Below are 20,612 nucleotides of genomic sequence, written 5' to 3' on the forward strand. Positions count from 1 at the left end.
TGCGGATAGCGGCCGAGACCCCTCCCGGCCACGCTCGGGCCTCCCCTCGCAGGCTGCCTCAGTTCCCTCTCCCGCAGAATGGGCGGGCGGCTCAGCCTCCGGGTCCCCGGGCGCTGCGGGGCGGGGCGGCGGCAGGCTAGCGAGGGCTGCCGGAAGGGGTGTGAATGCGGGGGCGGGCCCCGCCCCGCCCCGGGGAGGGAGCTGGGGGCGCCGCATCCTGGCGCGGGCCTCCGACGCCGCTGCCGCCACTGCCGTCGGGGAAGGTCCCAGCGCTGACATGACCTCGCGCGGCGCTCGCCCGGGCCCAAGCTCCCGGCGTCCCGCGCAGTAGCCCCGCGAAGAGGCGGACTCGACGGTGCCGACCGCGCAGAAAATCAGGCGGGCGGCATGGAGGCGGCGCACCTGCTCCCGGCCGCCGACGTGCTGAACCGCTTCTCGGTGAGGGTCGAGAGCGGCCTGAGGCCGGAGCAGGTGTCTGGCGCGCGGGAGCGCTACGGCCCCAACGGTGAGAGCGCGGGCCTGGCCGGGGAAGCGAGGGGCCGCACGCGCCGCAGTCTCCGTTTACTCCCCTACGCCGAAACCGGGGAGCGGTCCTCCCCCTTTCCAGCCCTCGGTCCCCGCGGGCGGGCAGGAAGCGAGAGCTCCGGAAACTTCTGCAGATGCTCTTGGGGCACTCGGACGGGCTGCGCGGCCACCTTCGCGGGGGGTTGGGCGGGTTCCGGGTTTAGAGACCTGACGCCTGGCTCCCCCTCCCAGCTCCCCTTCCCCCAGGCCCAGGGACCTGTGCGGTCCTTCCGGGCTTCCCACATACACCCCCGACCCTAGCCACTCCCGCAAGCTTGAATCCACCACTATCCACTGTCAGCGCTGGGTCTTGGCCCCGCACTGCAACCTGCCCGCATCATGCAAACGCACACGCTGGGATCAGCTGGCTAGGGACCAGTCAGGGACTCTGAGACCCAGCCTCCCAGCTGGCCCTGAGGGTCTCTCCGAGGGCACAGTAAAAAACCCAGAAGGTGCAGCTTGTCGGTTGACAGCCTTGGCGCCCCCGCCCCCACCCCCAGGTCTTCCTCTTTCTGCAACCCAAGGAGGCGGATGTGGCTGGCGGGAGTCGGTGGGGGCTTTGAACTGCTGAGGCAGGAGACCCACTTTTGCGGGGCGGGGGCAGACTCAAGGCCTCACTCAGGGAGTTGCTAGGGAAGGCCTTTTCCTCTTGACCTGGAGGGGCACCTGACCATCTCTGGGCAGGGAGGGAGCCTTCCTGCTACTGCTCTTTGGGTGGAAATGGCATCATTTCTTCCTGGTCTTCAAAGGAGTTTGGGATTCTCCATCTGCCAGAAGGCAGAAGTACCAAGTACTCTCCGGATGTGGCCCTGAGCATATTTGGAGGCCCTGTAAAGGTGGAAGATGTAGAGGTCCCCTCCTCAAGTCACTTGCCACCCTCTTCATCCACCCCCAGGGCACTGGGCACGATGTTAGGGATCCAGATGGAAATGTCCCCTCCATCCCCAAAGTGCAGCCTGGACCCACTTTGTTTTAGGACTTGCGGCCTCACCCTTTCAGGGATCCCAGCCAGCCAGAGGGGAAAGTGCTCTGGCCATGAGCTCAGGGATGGCTTGAAAATTACCAAGAGCTGTCAGAAAGGGAGCTTTGGGTTTTGTATTGGCTTATGAAAACCACCTCTTATATAAATATTATCTTTCTGGAGCAGAAATCCTTTTCCAAAAAAATTAGTTGCTATATTTAGTTGAGCTGTGGGAGGAACTAGAGAGATAAATATTATTTAATATCCTCCATTAGTGACTTGGCAGGGAGGGTGTCATTGCTACAAGAGGGCAAGGCAGCAGGACCTGTCCCCCAACCCTGGGGTGGGGATGGGGATCAAGGCAGCAGGTCTGGGGTTCCACAGCCTCTTCTGCGCTGCTGTGGCCTCCAGCTTGGGAGTCCTGAATCCCAAGGAAAACTGGAGATCCAGCCCTTGGTTCTGCCTCCAGAGGCCCTGCGTGGCCCTGGGCAACATCCGTCTTCTTTCTGGTTCCCCTTTGTTCGTTGATCCAGCAGAGGGGCTGCCTGAGAAGGAGGGAGCCTCTAGTTCTCCCCCATGTTGTTTTGTGTAGGTAAGGGGATCTGAGGGTGAGCGGGCCACTAGCATCTGTGTGAGGTGATAGATAAGGATGTTGGTGTGGTATATAGGTCCCCAAAGAGGTGGATGTGCAGTGGTAGGTAGGTAGGTTGGGGGGCCATTGATTGGCTCCCCTAGTTTCCTTGTGCTTTGACAGTAGCAATAATAAAAGCTAATGATCGGGTGCCTGAGTGGCTCAGTCGTTAAGCGTCTGCCTTCGGCTCAAGTCATGGTCCCAGGGTCCTGGGATCGAGCCCCATATCGGGTTCCCTGCTCCGCCAGGAGCCTGCTTCTCCCTTTTCCACTCCCCCTGCTTGTGTTCCCTCTCTCGCTTTCTGTCTCTGTCAAATAAATAAAATCTTAAAAAATAAAAAGCTAATGTTCACTGAGCACTTACTATGTGCCAGGCACTGTTCTTAGCAAATTTCATCTCTTATTTATTCCCCAAAACAACTCTATGAAAACAACTGTAGTCATTCCCATTTTACAGAGGAGGTAACTGAGTCGCCAGCATGTTAGACAGCTTGCCCAAGGTTACACAGTACTTTGTAGAGCTGGTGCTGGGTACCTCTCCCTCTCCAGCCTCGCTTTTCCTGTCTGTACAAGGGAGTCACTGGTTCCACAGTCCCTGGGCCTGTGGTATTGGTGGCTGTGCTAGGATGGGGGTCAGCTAGGCAGTAGCTATCCCAGCCATGCCGCCAACCCCACAGGGCCCCAGAGAGCCCTCGGATCACTGATTGGCTTCTTCCTCGGGAAGCATTTCAGGGCTCTGGAAGTCCTCAGGTGAGGAGCGGGGAGCCAGCTTCCCCTTCCTGCATCATGCTCTCGCTCTGACCAGCCCCAGCTGAGGAGGAGGCATGGCTGAACTGCAATATCTACAGGCATTAGGGAGGTCTTTCCCTCTTAGGTGACCTGGAGTGGTAAACGCATCTCTGGGGGAGGGCTGACAGAGTGTCGAACCTTAGCTCTGCCCCCTTCATAGCTGTGTAATCCTAAATAAACCACTTCTCCTCTCTGTGCCTTGATTTCTCCACCATAAGTGAAGCTACCATAGGACCCATGTCATATGGTTGCTTATAAATGTTTGTGCCACCAAGCCATCCCTCCTTGTAGCAGACAAGTCTGGGCCAGGCTCCAGGCCAGCTGGGTGGTGGGGTGGGCCCAACCTACAGGTGGAGGGAAACACCCCAGGGACTAGTGTCCTCCCCCACCCCAGGAGTCTATGCACCTGCAAGGTTGTTAGTGCTGGAAACCACAAGGAAGTCATTTGCTTAAGTCCTGAAGTTTGCAAATTCTGCTGGTGGATGGAGGAAGGGAGGCTGTAAAGCAGGGACTGGGGATCCTGCCCTCCCACCTTCTCTTCCTACTCCCTCCTCAGAGGTGGGGGATGGGGGCTCAGCAGTGCTGTCAGTGAGTATGCCAGCTGGGGGTCCCCCATACACACAGAACACAGCCTATCTCAACCCCAGTGAATAGAGGTGTCCTCTGAAACCCCAACAGGGCAGTGAGTGGGAGGCTTCTGGCCCAGCACCTCTTGTGAGCATGCCCTTCCCTGCAGGTCCCAGAGGTGCCCAGGACTCAGCTTCCTCCGGAGGCTTTCTACATCCTTTCTGTCTATTTTTTGAATAAAATTGTGCACATAGTACAACATTCAAAGGGTACAAAAGATACAGTAAAGTCTCCCTAGACCTGTCCCCAACCACCCAGTGTTCCCAGTGTCTGGTGTCTCCTTCCCAAGATATTCTGTGTACATACACATCTACGTCTGTGATCTATGATCTTCTTTACGTGAAAGGGAATGATAGTGAGTGCTGTTTTGCCCCTGTTTTCCGTGGAGATGGTGCCATGTGGGCCATCCGCAGTCTGCCTCGTGGCTATGCAGAGTTTCCTGTGGCTGTTGTAGTCTTTGTTTGCCTGGCTTTTGGAGGGCGCTTGGATTGTTCATAGCCTCTCCTATCACACATGTTACAAGGCATATTCTTGTCCCCACATCACTTCACACACTTGTCAATAGTGCCAACGGCTACATTCCTAGAAGTGGAATTGCTGGGTCAGAAGTCATGTGTCGTGTAAACTTGGACAGCTGTTGGGAAGTTGTTCCCCATAAAGCTGACACACCTGTTTCCTCGCCCCTGCCCCACTGCAGGGCGCTACTGGACATTCTGATCTGTGCCGATCTGATGCAAAAGGGTCCTCTCATAGTTGTACTTCACGTTTCACTGCTTACAAATCGGGTTGGGCATTTCCCCCTATATTTAGGAGCCATTTGATTTCCTTGTGTCCTTGAACGGACCGCCCATCACCTTTGCTGGACATGAGCCAAGGCAAGAGGCAAAACTGTGTTGGGCTTGTCCTCCCAAGTGCGCCAATGCCTAATGGCCCTGGAGAGCCTAGTGATATGGAAGTCAGGCAAGAGCCCAGAAGGTCTGGGGTTGTTCCTGTTCTGGGGAGCTGGGGGAAGGTCTCTAACAGGAACCAGAGCCTGCCTTCCTGGACCTCATGCTGCCCAACTGTGTAGTGGATACAACCACCCCAGAGCTGCAGGTGGAAGGGATGGCCAGATTTAGATTACTGCCAGTGGGGTCTGGGCTGTGACCTTATCCCCTGCCCTCAGCCCAGACCCCAGTTGGCTGCTGGAACTCAGGAAATACAGATGTGTGGCCCTTGGAAACTTGGCCAAGGGGAGTGGGGCCAGGCAGGAGGAGGGGGTGAGGTCTGACTGGTCCAACTCGCTAGGTGGCCTCAGGAGGACTTGTCCCTCCTTGGCCTCAGTGTCCTCCTCAATGCAGACATGGAACCCCTAAAGAGATCCCCTAAAGGCCTCTCAGGATGTGAAATGACTCTTGGATCTGAGGGAGGTGTGGTTTGCCCGCAGGCATTGGGAAGCTACAGGTCTTTCAGGCTTCACCATAGCTTTCATGCCCACTGGCCCTCTTGGACAGCCTTAGAGCACCCTCCCAGGAGCAGCAACCCCTTGTACCAGGAGCTCCCTGAGGCAGGGCTGAGTCTGTCCACAGCACAGCTCACACACAGATGCTAAGCAGACCCTTTGCCAGGGTTTCCTAGTGCCAGATCAGCCAGGTAGGCTGTAGGCCCCTGCACTGGGAAAGCTGCTTCCCAAGGCCCCTTGAGAGCAGGGCCATGTTGTCCACTCTAGGTAGGTCCTTGAGACCCAGACAGGGTCAGGTGGGCTTGGTGGGGTCTGCTCAGTGAAGGCCTCTCCCTGACTCTGCAAGTGGTGATTTAATTGCTCTGTAAACTTACCTTCGAGGAAGACCTCGGTGAGCTCTTGCCTCTCCAGGCTGGAACCAACATTTAGAAGTTGAAATACCAGTTTCCAATGTTTTGAGATGAGAAGGAGTCAAGAGGGTAGATTAGGGGAGCAGGTGGTGCATGGAGCCTGGGGCAGCGTGGGCCCTGCACCCCACTTCTCCTGGGCTCCAGGCTCCGGGCCCAGGGCCTTTACCTGAACCGTGGGGCAACTGACTAAACAATTCTGTGAGGCTCTTTGTGGACGCAGGGATGACTCAGCCCCTCCCCACCCTGGAAGCGTCCCAGTCAGGTGGGGGTGGCCCCAGTACTGATGACTGGTAAAGAAGAGCCGAGATGGGGGGGGAGAGGGGCTTTCCCTGGAAGCCTTCCTGAAAGGCTGGGGTTTGGATGAGGACTTAGGGAAGCGTACTCTGCACAGAGGGAATGGCCCCAGCAAAATCTTGGAGGGGAAAAAGCTCTAGCAAAACCAGGGAAGGTGGTGGCAGTTCTGAGGCATCTCGCTTGGCTGGCAGATGGACGTATGCCTAAGGTATAGGAGGATTCTTGAGGGCTGGGTTGAGGCAGATCCAGGAAGGCCCTGAAGGCCATGCTAAGGATGGTCTTTATTCTGCAGGCCAAGAAGAGCCACTGATGGTTCATGAGGCAGGGTCATTCATTCACTCACTAATCTTTATTGAGCACCTACTATGTGCCAGGCACTGCTCCAGGTGCTGGAGACACTGCACTTAACAGAGTCCTACTGGCAAGGAGCTTACATTTTAATAACTAATATTATAGCTAATGTTTATTGAGTATTTACCATGTGCTGTGCATGTTCTAAGCACCTTATGAATAGCATGTCAGTTAATCTTCACAATGACTTAAGAGTAGTTGCTATTATTATCCTTATTTTGCAGATGGGGAAACTGAGGCACAGAGGGGGTTAAGTGACTTGTCCATAGTCAGAGAACTATCAAGAGATAGAGCAAGACATGAACTTAGCCCTCTGGGCCAGGTTCCTTGCCCTAAACCATGAAGCTTCTCTGATCATATACTCCTCTTTGCCCCCCCCCCGGACCCACAGACTAACTCCAGACCCCTCCAGGCCAGCCCCACGTTGGGCATCTGGGGTGTAGGCCAGCTCAGTCTGACATCAGTGACCCAGAGCAGGGGTTGTCTGGCAGAGTCCACCATGTGAGAGGTCCAGAGGTACACTATTTCAGAAGAATAGTGGGGGGCTACTTCCCACCAGGCTGGCCCAGCAGGGATGTGGGGGGGCTGGCGCTTCCTACTACTGTCTTTGCCTGCACAGTCTGGCGAATGGCACCAAGAGGCGGGCAGGGCTGGGCCATTCTCCCCATTTAACAAATGGGACATCTGGCACTGCTGAGGGCTCTAGCCCCCCCCCCCCCCAGCCTGAGGATAGCAAGGGGGAAACAGCATCTAACAGGGGTGCCTGGGGAGAGGCTGGGAGGGTGCTCTCCTAGCCGCTGCTAGTCTGCTAGCCCCTCCTAGTTCCTCCATGGCCCTGGGACCCAGTCATGTGAAAGGAAAATTGGGTCGTCTGGGGTCTTGGCAGGATTGGAGTTTGAAGAAGACCAGGCCTGAGCAGACAGAGCCTAGTAACGCCCAGAAAACCCTCACAAAAACCACCTGTGAGGACAGCAGAGCCTTTTTGGGCAGGGATGATTTTGGCTAGTGCTCTGGGGTCACAATGGAGGGGTGAGCTTGTCAATGGGATGAGGGCCTCCAGCCTAACAATCAGAACGTAGGATGCCAAGTTCTCTCAGGTGACTTTGGCCAGGGAAGGCAGTGGGACAGGGTGGGAAGGCAGAGCAGCTTAGGAGTTAATCCAGGAGGGGCCAAGCAGGGGACCAAAAGCCAGACCACCTGAGTTCAAAGCTGCCACTTCCCAGCTGTATGACCATAAACTAGTCACTCAACCTCTCTGTGCTTCAGCTGTCTACTCTGCAAAATGGGAATAATAATTGTACCTTCCTTCTCAGGTTCTCTGAGAATCACAAGAGAGTTAATGCACTAGAGGGTGCATGGCATCTGGCACACTCAACACTAATAATTCTGCTATCGTTACTCTAGCTGTGGAGTACCATCTTACATGCTTTGCATGCGATACCTCCCCATTCATCTCTGGAGATAATGTAGGTAAAGCGCTTGGGACATAGTAGGTGCTCAGTAAATGTGGTTCTTATTTATAATGATGATAATCCTCACAGCAGCCCCTTGGGGTGGGGCTGGGTACCCCATCTTCCAAATGAGGCTCAGGACCCCACAGGGAACCAGTTGCTCAGGCAAGACTAGAAGCATGTGCACTGCATGTGCAGGGATAGGCAGGGCATCTCCTGAGAACTCGTGGCGGGCTGAGCCTTCCCCAGGGGAGTGGGTAAGGGTAAAAGGGGAACCTTGTAGTAGAGGCTAGGTCTGGGGAGAAGGGGGTATCAGTCAGGATCGGCCAGGTTATGCTGCAGTAACAAACCCCGTATCTCGATGGCTTAAGACAATACAGGTCATTTCTTGCTCACACTGTATAACTATGTCAGCGGCAGGTCGTCTGGGGGCTCCGTGTCTCCTGTACTCTGTGATTCTGGTTCACAGAGCAGACACCATCTCACAGGTTGCTGGTTACTGTGCCAGAGGGACAAAGAGCTCTAGATCTGCACTGTCCAGTACACAGCCACTAGCCTTGTGTAGCTATTTAAATTTAAATGAATGAAAATTAAGTAAAATTTAGAATTTAGCTCCTCAGTCACGGTAGCCGCATTCCCAGTGCTTGAGAGCTGCGAGCAGTTGGTAGCTGCTGTATGGGGCCGTGCGGCTGGAGGGCACTTCCATCACCACAGAAAGTTCTACTGGACAGTGCCCTTCTAAGTTGAGAGTCTCCTGCCACCACGTTAGTGCCCCTGCCCAGAACTAACATGCATCCTTCTTTTTGTAACTTGCACAAGGGCCAGGAAATGCAGTCCTACTATGTGCCCACAGGTGGGAAAAATCAGAAGTATCTGGGGAACGAATGACCACCAAAGAGTGGATCCTGAGTCAAATTTTGGGTCAGAATGCGGAAGGGGAGAACTTGAGAGACCACCGAGATGGGCAGAGGGCAGCTTGGGGGGGAACTTGAGCTGCTATGTGTGCCCTGTGACATGCTTCCCAACCCCAGGTCTTGACCCTGCCCAGAAAAAAATGGCCTTATACAGTGGCCTAAGGGCTACATGCCTGACAGACGGGAGGGGTGAAGGAGACAGCAGGAGGGATTCAGGTGAGCCTTATGGATAAACCCTTTTTTTGGTCAGGAACACTGAAGACCTTCATAGACGTAGAGGGTTTAGAAGTCTCTCCTGGGTAGAGCATGGCAGAAGCAGGCTGATGTGTGCCATGAGGTTGGAACTGTTCTCGGTGACCTCTAAAGGACCCTGCTCCATTGGAGAATTGGCCCAGAAAACCAGGCCTGGCCCTCCCCTGCCTTTCCTGTTCACTTCAGCTAAATAGATCAGAAGGAAAAAGTCTGTTTGATTTTAATCTCAACGCAGGACACTGGAGATTACATTTTCCACGGAAAATGTCAGCTGTTGCCTAAAATAGGACTAGGGAGAAAATGCTAGAAAATGTATTTTTAGGTTATGTGTTTTCCTCCTGGATTCCTGCAGTCCAGTGGGCTGCTTGATACTCTCCATGGTTCAGCGGCCAGGTGCCCCAGATCTTCCAAACAGGTGGTCTGGGGAGAGGGCTCCCATAGGAAAAATGTTTGCAGATACTTGAGCTAAAAGCAGGTGGACAGTCACAAGGACCTGTGTCAAGAAGGAGGAAGAGGAAGAGAGAGCCAGCCTAGGGTAGAGGCTCAGAGTCTGCATTGCTGACAAGCTCCCAGGTGATGCCAGTGTTGCTGGCCTGGAGACTGGACTCAGTAGCAGGGATCAGGTAGGCTCAGTCTGGGAGGAGCCCCAGACAGGCCTCAGCAAGGCCTAAGCTCAGCCTATGGAGAGAGAGGCCCATTGGAATCCCCCCTTTGAGGCCCAGCTCCTGCCCCTTCCCATAGACCTGCCTACTTGCTGCGTGACCTTGTTCAAGTCACTTTTCCACTCTGGATCTCAGTTCTTGCACCTGTGAAACAGGGTGAGCATTCCTGCCCTGTCACCCCTTAAGCTGTTGGGAAGATTCAAAGACTTCAGGTACCGAGGCAACCAGCTCTACCTGGAATAAAAGGTGCTTCAGGAAATGTAGGAGATAAAAATAGAGCTTGTAAAGTGACAGCAGGTCCTGGTGGTGTTTGGGAGCATCATTCCTCAAAATGTTCTGTGGGTCGCAGACTGGGCATGTGGGATGGGTCTTGCCCCTAGTAGAGGGTCTGGGAGGGAACAAGTTGAGACTCAACCCCTAGGAACTGAACCATGGCAGGTTACGCTGCCTGGGACGCTGGTTGCTGAGGTCGCCCCCAAGGGAACCCCCAGGTAGGGTGGGGCTCAGCGGGCTGGCCATGCTGCAGACCTTATGTCAAGTGCTCCCAGAGGAGCAGGTATGTCAGAGGGAGACCGAGCCAATGTTCTCAATTTGAGGGAGGGCCTCCCTTGCCGTGGCCGTGGGGGACATTGAACAGGATTGTGCAGCCATCTGAGGAAGAGCAGTGCCCGGGAGCTATCAACTCCCTGGTGACCTCAGGGGTCCTGTCTCTTCTCCAGTGTGCTCCGTTTCTCCTCTGTAGGTGGGGGGAGAGGAGGTTCTAGAAGGGCCCTCCTGGCTCTGATCTTGAACCGAGGTGAGCCAGGCCGTACCAGACCCTCCTTAACCAGGGTGGGGTGAAGTGAGTGGAGGAGTGGAAGCCTCTGGGCTCAGACCATCCATTCTGTGACCTCAGAGAGCTGTGGGGACATGTCTAGACCTTCATGGTGGCCTGGATAGGCACAGTTGGGAGGGACTGCTGAGACACCTCCACAGTCCCACTGCATAACTCATTTATCTCTTGTCTCCTCATGGCTCCTGTGGCTGCCTGGATCCTGCAGAGCTCCCGACTGAGGAAGGTGAGGCTTGGGCCAGGGCGGGCTGCAAGACCACCAGGCAACATCCTTGGGCTGTTCACTTTCAGGTTGTGTCCTTCCCTCTCCCCAACAGAGTGAGGCTTGCCTGAGCCTCCCACTATCACCCACCTGTGCCTCTAGGGCCTCAGGCTCTTGCTCTTTGAATGGTAGGGAGGGAGTGGGCCAGGTGGTCTCCGAGGTGGTCCCAGCTCTGAATGGGGGCAGGTCAGTCGGTAAGGGACCCAAGCTTCACATGGTGCTCCGGTTCTCAGGGAAGTCCCTGTGGGAGCTGGTGCTGGAGCAGTTTGAGGACCTCCTGGTGCGCATCCTGCTGTTGGCTGCCCTGGTCTCCTTCGTAAGTAAGGCCCCCATCACCCAGCATCAGAAAGCCTGGAAGGGAGAGCCAGGTTGGGCCAGTGCTCAGAGGCCCAGGCTCTGAACCGCAGGTCTGTCCTCTCAGCTGGGGACATCCCCGGGCCTCTACCCACCCCCTGCCTTGCTCAGACTTCAGCTTCCCTTGCCTGAAACCTCGAAGCCTGCCCCCTACACACTGGACTCCTGGCTCCCATCTGTCCCCTTCCACTCTGACTGTCAGAGTGAGCTTTCAGAAGCACAGGTCTGATCCCCACCCCTCCCTGCCTTAGGGCTAGGTTTCTCAACCACAGCACTATTGACATTTTAGACCAGATAATTATTTGTATGGAGGCTATCCTATGAGCTGGAGAAGATTTAGCAGCATCTGTGACCTCCACCCACTAATGCCAGTGGTACTCCCCAGTTATGATGATCAAAAGTCTCCAGATGTTGCCAAATTGTCCCTCGTGGAGAGCCCCTTCCATGGCTGCCAGTGCCCCACAGAAGAATTTGGGCCTTAACCTCTTACAGCTTGTCTGCGCTGCTCTCCCCCACTCTTACTGCCTGAATGCCTCCTGGACCTGCAGGGCCATGGGGCCAGCGTGGGGCTGTGGGGAGGGGGACAGTAGCTCTCACTGATGGCTGAGCAGCAGAAACCCAAGGGTAATGCAGGAACATGGCCACCCTGAGGGTGGACACAGTTCCTGCTCTTGGCCCTGTGCCCAGCAGGGCCTGGGGAGGAGACCTCAGGTTGGTGACATGGAGCGCAGGGAAGCAGGGGCCCGTCCGGCTGTGTCTGGCCTTCCTAGCAACCGTTCTTGTGGAAACTGATGACTCTTACAGAGCAAAAAAGGCCTGTCGGTGCACGGGCCTTACCACAGCCGAGCCAAAATGGTGCTGGTGCCCTCCACGGTTCCAGGGGACCCACTGAGACCTGTGGAAGGGAGTGACAGTACCCACCTGGGCCAAGAGGTGGGAACAGGACTTTAACCAGGTATTCTGCCTCCAGGCCTGGGCTCTGGCTGGAATTATGCTTCTCTGGCCAATGGACTTCAAGCTCAAGCCTGTAACGGGATCACCTGGGTTTGTTAACACATAGACTGCTGGGCCTCACCCCAAAGTTCCCGACCCGGGAGCAGCGGGATAGACCCTGAAAACTGCATTTCTAACAAGTTCCCTGGTGATGCTGCGGTTGCCAGTCTGGCTTCACACTTGGAAAACCACAGCCAGGCAGACAGTGAGACCTCTAGCTGTACAACGGCCCCATATCCTGAAAGTTGGCTGGGTGGGACGTGGACGGTGGCAGTCACTACCTGCAGATGAGCCAAGGCCTCAGAGCAGCCCTCTCCAAGCCCAGCGCTCCCCAGGGGTATCTCTCCCAAAGCAGGAGACAGCAGACCCAGGGTATGAAGGAAACGGTGAGCAGACCCTGGCTCACAACATCACCCCAACTCACCAGCTCTGACTCCATAGGTCCTGGCCTGCTTTGAGGAGGGTGAAGAGACAGCAACAGCCTTCGTGGAGCCCCTGGTCATCATGCTGATCCTCGTGGCCAATGCTATCGTGGGCGTATGGCAGGTGGGAGGCACAGAGCTGGGCCTGGGCCTTCGGGTCTCCCGACTGCTCCATGTGACCGCCACTTGGTGTTAGAGTCCTGCAGGTTCTTCTGCTTCTAGCTCCATCCCAGCCCCCAGGGGTGTCGTTACAAGGGGTCAGCCTGCAAGGGCCAGTGGGGATGACCACCTACCTGCCTCATGTTCTACAGGAACGCAATGCTGAGAGCGCCATTGAGGCCTTGAAGGAGTACGAGCCTGAGATGGGCAAGGTGATCCGCTCAGACCGCAAAGGTGTGCAGAGGGTCCGTGCCCGGGACATCGTCCCTGGAGACATTGTGGAGGTGGCAGGTACATTGGGGGCCTCTTTTCATTATGTGATGCTGGTGAGCCGATCCCTCTCTGTGCCCCCATCTTTCTGGCTCACACACAGAGCAGGTAGCTGTCGGATCCTTCCAAAGTGCTTCGGCCAGAACCTTGTTGGACAGATAAGGAGACTGTAGGAGGGAGCAGCATCTATCTCAGGGATCACAGCCCAGGCCCCTGCCTCTCAGCCCTAGCCTTGGCTCCTGGCTGTCCTCCTGACTCTGCCAAGGGGTGATGCCCAAAGCCACACTCAGCCACTCTCTCTCCACAGTGGGGGACAAAGTACCCGCTGACCTCCGCCTCATCGAGATCAAGTCCACCACACTGAGAGTGGACCAGTCCATCCTGACAGGTGAGGCCCGGAGGCTAGGGCTGAGCAGGGGATAGGTCCAAGGATGGGGGTGTCTTCATGTGGGGCTTCTCATTTCTGATTCCATGACCAGGTGAATCTGTGTCTGTGACCAAGCACACAGATGCCATCCTGGATCCCAGAGCTGTGAACCAGGACAAGAAGAACATGCTCTTCTCTGTAAGTCCCTGGGATGGCTGGGGCCTTTGTCTGGACACTGATCATAAAAACTTTAACATTTAATCAGTTAAAGCCCTACCAGAAAGAACCTCCTCGATTATTGACAATACATACAAATTTATAGTACTGGTAATAGCTTGTGTTTACTGAAGGCTGTGTGCCTGGCACTGTTCTAAGCCCTTTACGTGTATTTAAGCCTCACGGTGCTTTTAAAGTAAGTACTCTTGTTATCTGCATTTTCCAGGTCACACAGCCAGTAAATGGTAGTGCTGGGATGTGAACTCAGACATTCTGACTCCAGAGCTTTTCCTCTTGCCTGCTAGGCTTATCCTGCTTTAACCTGGAGAGGGACAGAGCTAGCCTATAATCATTCAATGGAGAATCCTCTAGAGATAAGCGTTGTCAAAGTGGTGGAGGATGGCAGAAACGGTCCATTTCTCAGATGGGAAAACCAACCCCCTAAGGCAAGATGCCAGGCCCAATGGCTCTTTTCAGGGCGAGTGGTGGACTCAATGCTGGTGGGAATGATATACCTCTGTGCCCTCAGAGGGACTTACAGGCTGCCTAGAAACAGCCTGAAGCTGAACATGGGAGCCATGAGGATGGGTCAGGCCATTCGGCTGTGGCCCATGGCACCAAGTTATAAGGCTAGAAAACCTCCCCAGAAGTGAACAGAAATGGAGAAAGCAATATTCTCCCAGAGTTCTTAAGGAGAGCACCCTGCCTAGATGCATGGAAGCCTTGGACCAGCTGCTTTGAAGTTGGGGGGATGCTGTACAGGGCATGCTCAAGCATCAGCAGCTGTCATGACGTAGCTCTCTAAGGGGGATGCCCCGGCTAACAGCGGGTCATTTCCTTAGCTGAAGGGCCTGCAAGGGGGTGGGGGCATGGGGGGGCGGGCGAAAGAAGAGAAGCTGAGGTTGCCGGTGACACCTACCTTGTCTCCAGCCTCAGCACAGGGCACCTGTCTGAAGGGGTACCAGCTTGTTAGCCTCCTCAGAGCAGCAGCTTTGTTGAACCATTTTATAGACGTGGACACAGACACTCCGGGCTAGCTGGCCTTTATACCAGGACTTAGGGATTTTACCAGGGCCTTGGGAGTGGATGGACGTAAACTCAAGTCCTCTGGATTCTTCGGTACATATTTACAGATTATTTACCTAGGATCACAGTCAGCCTGGCACTCCGGTGTGGCCACGTTGGCTTCTTATGAATGGCATTTGTCAAGGTTGGTAGTGTGCTGTGCTAGCTGATCACACTGTCGGTATCGATGCAGTGCTTCCCGTGCCAGGCCCCGTGCCAGGCACTGGGGGTATGGCGCTGCGGCGAGTCCTGGCCTAGGCGGAGTTAGCACTGTCATGGGGGCGACCGCCACAGCTCGGTACTGGATAGCTGCGTGAGGCTGGGAGCGCTGAGCCACACGGAGATGAAGGAAGCCCAGTAGGGGATGAGAACATTGCCCTAGCCTGGAGGGGTTGGGGTCCTGGGCCCCCGCCGGGATGCTAAGCAGCCCTTCTCGTCTGTCCCCCGGCCAGGGCACCAATATCGCATCGGGCAAGGCCCTGGGTGTGGCGGTGGCCACAGGCCTGCGCACGGAGCTGGGCAAGATCCGGAGCCAGATGGCTGCGGTGGAGCCGGAGCGGACGCCGCTGCAGCGCAAGCTGGATGAGTTCGGGCGGCAGCTGTCCCGAGCCATCTCTGTGATCTGTGTGGCCGTGTGGGTCATCAACATCAGCCACTTTGCTGACCCGGCCCATGGCGGCTCCTGGCTCCATGGCGCTGTCTACTACTTCAAGATTGCCGTGGCCCTGGCTGTGGCTGCCATCCCTGAGGGCCTCCCGGCCGTTATCACTACCTGCCTGGCTCTGGGCACACGGCGCATGGCACGCAAGAATGCTATTGTGCGGAGCCTGCCCTCCGTGGAGACCCTGGGCTGCACCTCAGTCATCTGCTCCGACAAGACCGGCACACTCACCACCAACCAGATGTCCGTCTGCCGGGTGAGAAGCTGCAGTCGGCTTGGGGTCCTGCTGGTGCTGCCGTGTGATGCTCAGCAGGCTGAGCTCCCTCCTTGGGCTGCCCCCTGACTCCTCTCTGGCAGGGGACGGAGGACAGAACCTGTGGGCTGCGCCATGGTGGGGAGCAGCTCCAGGCTTTCATGGGGCAGAGCAGCAAAGTCTGGCTAGACATGTGTCACTAGGACCCAGATGTCACTGTAGGGCCCTGGCAGGTCATTGCCTGTCTACGAACCTCAGTTTCTCCAACTGAAATTGGGTATGCAAGTTTTGATAGACAGCCATAAAGGACAGAGCAGAGGGTCAAGTAGAGCCTTGGCATCTGAGCCAAGCCGGGCCTGGACCCAACCAGGTTCTGTCCTGCTCCACCATGACTCTGTAGCCAATGCCTGTCACCAGATAGGCCAGCTCCAGTGACCCGGGAAGGGCCGGGTCAGGAACTGTTCATGTCCTGGCACTCCACCCCAGATCCTGGGCCTGCTGCCTGCATGCTCCAGGGATTCTGGCTGAAACTCCAGCAGGCCCATGGGGCAGAGGGGTGGGTGGGGTAATGGTGAAGGCTGTGGGTTTCCCACCCCTCCCAGATTCCCCCCATCACCCTTCTCCCACCTCTACTCCTGTAATCTGCCCACTGGGAAACTCAGGCTCTGTATCCAAAACCCTGAAGCCCATTAGGGGCCGCCACAGGGGAAGGGGCACCTGCAAGCTTTACATCCTGTGGCCCCTAACCTCTAAAATCTCTAGTAGGACTTCATTTGAACAGAGTGTTCCTTAACTGTAATAAAGATTTGGAAAACACACTATAGGGTAGTTGTAGAGGCCTTACTTGCTGGAAGAGGGGCTGAGGAACTTCACTTCTCAAGAGCTATGCTGGCTGGAGGGCTGCCCTCAGGAGTAGGGAGGGGAGCACAAAAGAAGGGACATTTGTTGAGCACCTACTGGGTGCTGAGCTGGTCATTGACTTGGAAATGTGCAGCAACGCAATTTCTGGAAAGCAAGAACTACGTCCTGGGTGAAGTTGGCTGACAGGCAAGGAAATGGGCTGCCCTGGGAGGGGTAAACCGCCTGACCCTGGGGTGCACAGGTAGGGGCTGGGTGACCCAGCAGGCCCTGTAGGCAAGAGCTCACTGTCTGCGAACACCTTTGGGCAGGAGAGTCTGTGCCTCAGAGCAGAGTGTGGGTTTCTACCCTTAGAGGCCAGGAACCCATCCCTTCATGGGGAGGAGAGGGGCAGCTGTACTCTGATCCCACTCTCTTCTCCTCTTACCAGTGGAGAAACTAATGCTCAGGTGCTCAGCCAGGAGTCGCATTAACAAAATGGGCAAGGACCCAGGGCTCCATCCAGAACATTGAGAAATCTGCCTTATACCCCTCAGGGGGTCCAGAGAGGAGGCCCTGCCTCAGCTGGAACCCTACTCTCACACTGCACCTCCCAGAGCTTGGCAGGAGAGAAGGCCAGCAGCTTCTCCAGGGGCCCAGAGGATCCCACCTTTGGGTCAGGCTTTATTCAGACTGGCTGCCCAAAGAGGAAAGAGGTGAGGGCTTGCCTAAGCATGCCTCTGTCCTCCCCAGATGTTCGTGGTAGCCGAGGCCGAAGCAGGCTCCTGCCGTCTGCACGAGTTCACCGTCTCAGGCACCACTTATGCCCCGGAGGGCGAAGTGTGAGTGCTGGGCAAGGGGGTGTGGTGGGCGGGGTTCCCCGGTGAACTGGGCCACACCGGACAGCTCTGAGCTCTGTGGGCGGGATCAGGAGGCCATGCACCTCCCAGGGACGGGGCCAAATGCCCTGGTGCCAAGGCCCCGCCCCACAGGAGGCGGGCGGAGCAGCCTGTGCGCTGTGGGCAGTTCGATGGGTTGGTGGAGCTGGCGACGATCTGTGCCCTCTGCAACGACTCGGCGCTGGACTACAACGAGGTGAGACCCAGCGCTCTTCCGTGACCTGTCTAGTATCCAGGTGACCCTTCTCCCAGAGTCTCAAAACTCCCAGGATTGGCAGTCCCTGCCTCTTTGGAGTGCCACACCCTGGGAACACTGCCACCTCTGCAGACCCCCACCGCCACTGCTTTCTCACACTGGCTTTGAGACTGTGCCCCAGGGCTCTCGGGCTGTGGAAGACGGTAATGTAAGGGACTGTAGTGCCACGGTGTCGAGGAAGAGATTTGGGCAGTAGGACTAGGGAGGGTGTTTACCGTAGAAGGCACAGCCCAGAAAAGGCCCATAGGTCATAACAAGCTGATGGGATGCAGGCATTGAATGCCCTTAGCTGCTGCTGGAGCAGTGGAATGGAACATGCATGAAGATATTCCTGCCTGAGGGAAGGACTTGACCAGATCAAGTTGGGTCCCATAACGAGCTGAAGGCGGTAGACAGCCACCAAGGGCTTTTGAGCAGAGGAGTGATATATATGGTCAGATTTGCATTTACAAAAGATTGCCTAGGCTTCTGTGTGGAGGATGGAACAGACAGGACAAGAGTGGATTCAGGGAGCCCCTGTGTGTTCCCCCAGGTCAGAGAGTTGCTGGCTGGGGCTCCAGGGAAAGGGAAGAAAGCGTGGGTTGGAGATTTAGGGTGGGACTTGGTGACTGGTTAGGTGAAAGAGACAGAGGGTACCTCTTGGTTGTTGTCCTGGCTGGGACTGTCCACTGGAGTGGCAAATATAGGGATAAGGGGAGGTGGCCTGAGGGTCACTAAGGAACCAAGTCCAACAGGCAGCAATTAGATATGTGGGCTTGGAGCTCAGGGGAAATGTCACTGCCAGGCTGGGCACTGGAAGTCAAGCACATGACAGGTGGGGGAAGCAGGGGGTATATGAGGCCTCAGGGAGAGAAGGTGGGAGGGAAGGAGCAGGGTCTGGACAGCAGAGTTTAGAAAGAGGAATCTGGGGAATCTGGGGAAGGAGGCTGAGAAGGAGCCTGCAGAGAGTGAGGTGGATAGCAGGGAGGATACACGTTCACTGAGGCCTGGGGCGGAGGTGGGGGTGGGGATGGGGCGGAGGGGGTGTCAGAAGGGAAGGGAAGCCTCAGTGCCAGACACTCTCCAGACCCCATGTCAGCTGGACTGGGAAGGGCCCCACTGGCCTGCTGCAAAGGAGGTTAAAGGTAACTCTGGTAACGAGAGCTCCAGGGGCCAGGAGGTAAGGTAAGGATGTGGGAGGTAAGGATGGGGGTCCACTGGAGGCTGCCCTGCTCTTCACCCCCTGTACTCTGGGCCCCACCAGGCTAAGGGCGTGTATGAGAAGGTAGGAGAGGCCACGGAGACGGCTCTGACTTGCTTGGTGGAGAAAATGAATGTGTTTGACACCAACGTGCAGGCCCTATCCCGGGTGGAGCGAGCCAGTGCCTGCAATGCGGTGAGCACAGTGAGGGCTCTGGCCACAGGCCTCGTAGCTGGGGCGTCTGGGCATCTGGAGAAGAAAGGGAGGAGGACAAGGTCTTGGGAGGCCTCTGGGAGGAGGAGGGACCCCAGACCCTGGTAAGACTTGGCTAGAGAGAAAAGAGAGGAGGAGGCTGAGTGTGGGCGAGGACCTAGAGTTGGGAAGTGCACAGCATGGCCAGGAAGTGGCAACCTTTTGGGAGGGGGGGGGGGAGGGGGGAAGGAGGGAGGGAGGGGGGAGGGGGGGCTTCAAATGTCAGGATCAGAGGCAGATAGACATCATCCCACAGGGAGCAAGAGGCTCTTCATGGGATCCAGCTGCTGGAAAGAAAGCAGTGAGAGTTTCTGGCTCCGCCCCTCACATCCTGACCCTTCTGAGCCCCATAGGTCATCAAGCAGCTGATGCGCAAGGAGTTTACTCTGGAGTTCTCCCGAGACCGGAAGTCCATGTCAGTGTACTGCACGCCCACTGGCCCTGGCCTGGCAGCGCAGGGCAGCAAGATGTTCGTGAAGGTGGGGCCTGCCTAATTGGCCTGGGGCTTCTGCACATGTGGAGTCCCTGGGAGATCTGATCTTCAGTCCCCTGAAGAGCTAGTGACTGCCACTGTGGGAGACTGAGGGAGCTGTGAGGCCCATTGTCGAAGCAGTGAATCTAGAATGAGGGTGGTCAGCCTTCCATGGGGAACTGGGAGCAGGATCCAGCCTTAGTGGAGATAAAGCCAGGGCCAGGCACCAAGGCTTGCCGCTCACCATGGTCCCAACTCTGGGCTGAGAGGCACTGCCTTGTCTCATGACCTTGGGGTCACCTATGCTCCTCCATGGGCCTCAGTCTCCCCATCTGAATGGCAAGGTCAAGCTGGAAGATCTCAAAAGCCTTTCACCTCCGATGGGGGTGTTGCAGTGGTTGGTGCCCATCTTTGGTGCTTCACGTTCTGGAAACTGAGTCCTAGGGAAGGAAGTCTCCCATCCAGACTTCTGCCCATCATACTGCCTGTCACTGCTTTTCAACCTGAAGTAGGAATGACAGTCCTAACTTCACACTGAAATGGAGGTTTTAACCCCTTTTGAAATGAAAAGGCTTCTGTATTGGGATCTCAGGCCACCTTGAAAACTTAGCATTTGGAGTGCCCTTTGGGGAGAGGGAGAAGGCGTTGATGGAGGGTTCAGAAGCTATTCCCAAGGTGAGAATAGGGGCAAGACCCAAGGTGAGACCCCAAGGCTAGTGAGGAACCTGTCACCCCCAAGAACACCTTCCCAGAGCCACACCCTCAGCATGGTTCTATTTCTGGTCCCCAGGCAGGGCTCAGCTTGCCTCCCATTGCTGAGCCCCCTACAGAATTGGGATCCCAGCCGCACCAGATTGGCAGGGAGGCAGGACCTGTAGGAGGGCTGCCCGTCCTCTCCCCCCTCCCCAAATGCTGCAGCAGACCTTCCCAGCTTTGGGTTGGTGGGGGGGGAGGGTGCCACCCAATGGGCAGCCACAACCCCCCCCATTCCTTTTGGGTTTTCTCACAGTGAGGCCCCCTTGGTTCTCACTCTGAACTTTCAAAGAATGGAATCTGGTCCATATCTTGCTTTGTGTCCCTTTGGATGGCATTTTCCCATTTCTGGGCCTCAACTTCCTCAGTTGGGCAAGAGGGGAAGGAAGGGGTCCTGACTGACAGAGTTGCCTCTCCCCTCACCCACGATACAGGGGGCTCCTGAGAGTGTGATCGAGCGCTGCAGCTCAGTCCGAGTGGGGGGCCACACAGTACCCCTGACTGCCACCTGCAGGGAGCAGATCCTGGCCAAGATTCGGGATTGGGGCTCAGGCTCAGACATGTTGCGCTGCCTGGCACTGGCCACTCGGGATGCACCCCCCAGGAAGGAGGACATGCAGCTGGACGACTGCAGCAAGTTTGTGCAGTACGAGGTGGGCGCCAGGGCAGAGCCCCAAGGCTGGGGGCTGTGCGTCTCCCTGCAAAGGCTGTGCAGGTAGGAGGTTGAGCATGGGCCCAGGCTCCACTTGCATCTGCCCCCTCC

General features: G+C 56.3%; 1 protein-coding gene across 5 annotated transcripts in view; it reads left to right on the forward strand.

The window, feature by feature from the left end:
- The first annotated feature begins 212 nt into the window (after positions 1–212).
- ATP2A3 (ATPase sarcoplasmic/endoplasmic reticulum Ca2+ transporting 3) overlaps positions 213–20,612 on the forward strand; it is a 35,484-nt gene continuing 15,084 nt past the window's right edge. For 2 of the 5 annotated variants that reach the window (XM_045889675.3, XM_045889676.3), the window contains exons 1-13: positions 213–505; positions 10,387–10,404; positions 10,674–10,756; positions 12,229–12,333; positions 12,521–12,659; positions 12,946–13,026; positions 13,118–13,203; positions 14,739–15,203; positions 16,791–16,879; positions 17,030–17,132; positions 18,436–18,567; positions 18,978–19,103; positions 20,284–20,502. In XM_045889675.3, the coding sequence (XP_045745631.1) occupies positions 388–505; positions 10,387–10,404; positions 10,674–10,756; positions 12,229–12,333; positions 12,521–12,659; positions 12,946–13,026; positions 13,118–13,203; positions 14,739–15,203; positions 16,791–16,879; positions 17,030–17,132; positions 18,436–18,567; positions 18,978–19,103; positions 20,284–20,502 (1,764 nt within the window). In that variant the 5' untranslated portion in view covers positions 213–387. The remainder of the gene's footprint in view (positions 506–10,386; positions 10,405–10,673; positions 10,757–12,228; positions 12,334–12,520; positions 12,660–12,945; positions 13,027–13,117; positions 13,204–14,738; positions 15,204–16,790; positions 16,880–17,029; positions 17,133–18,435; positions 18,568–18,977; positions 19,104–20,283; positions 20,503–20,612) is intronic. The other 3 variants (XM_045889678.3, XM_045889677.3, XM_064583689.1) reach the window with 3 other exon arrangements.

Source organism: Mirounga angustirostris, unplaced genomic scaffold (assembly GCF_029215605.1).
Source record: "Mirounga angustirostris isolate CCGP_5_RB_7025 unplaced genomic scaffold, mMirAng1.0.hap1 SCAF_17, whole genome shotgun sequence".
Lineage (NCBI taxonomy): Eukaryota > Metazoa > Chordata > Mammalia > Carnivora > Phocidae > Mirounga > Mirounga angustirostris.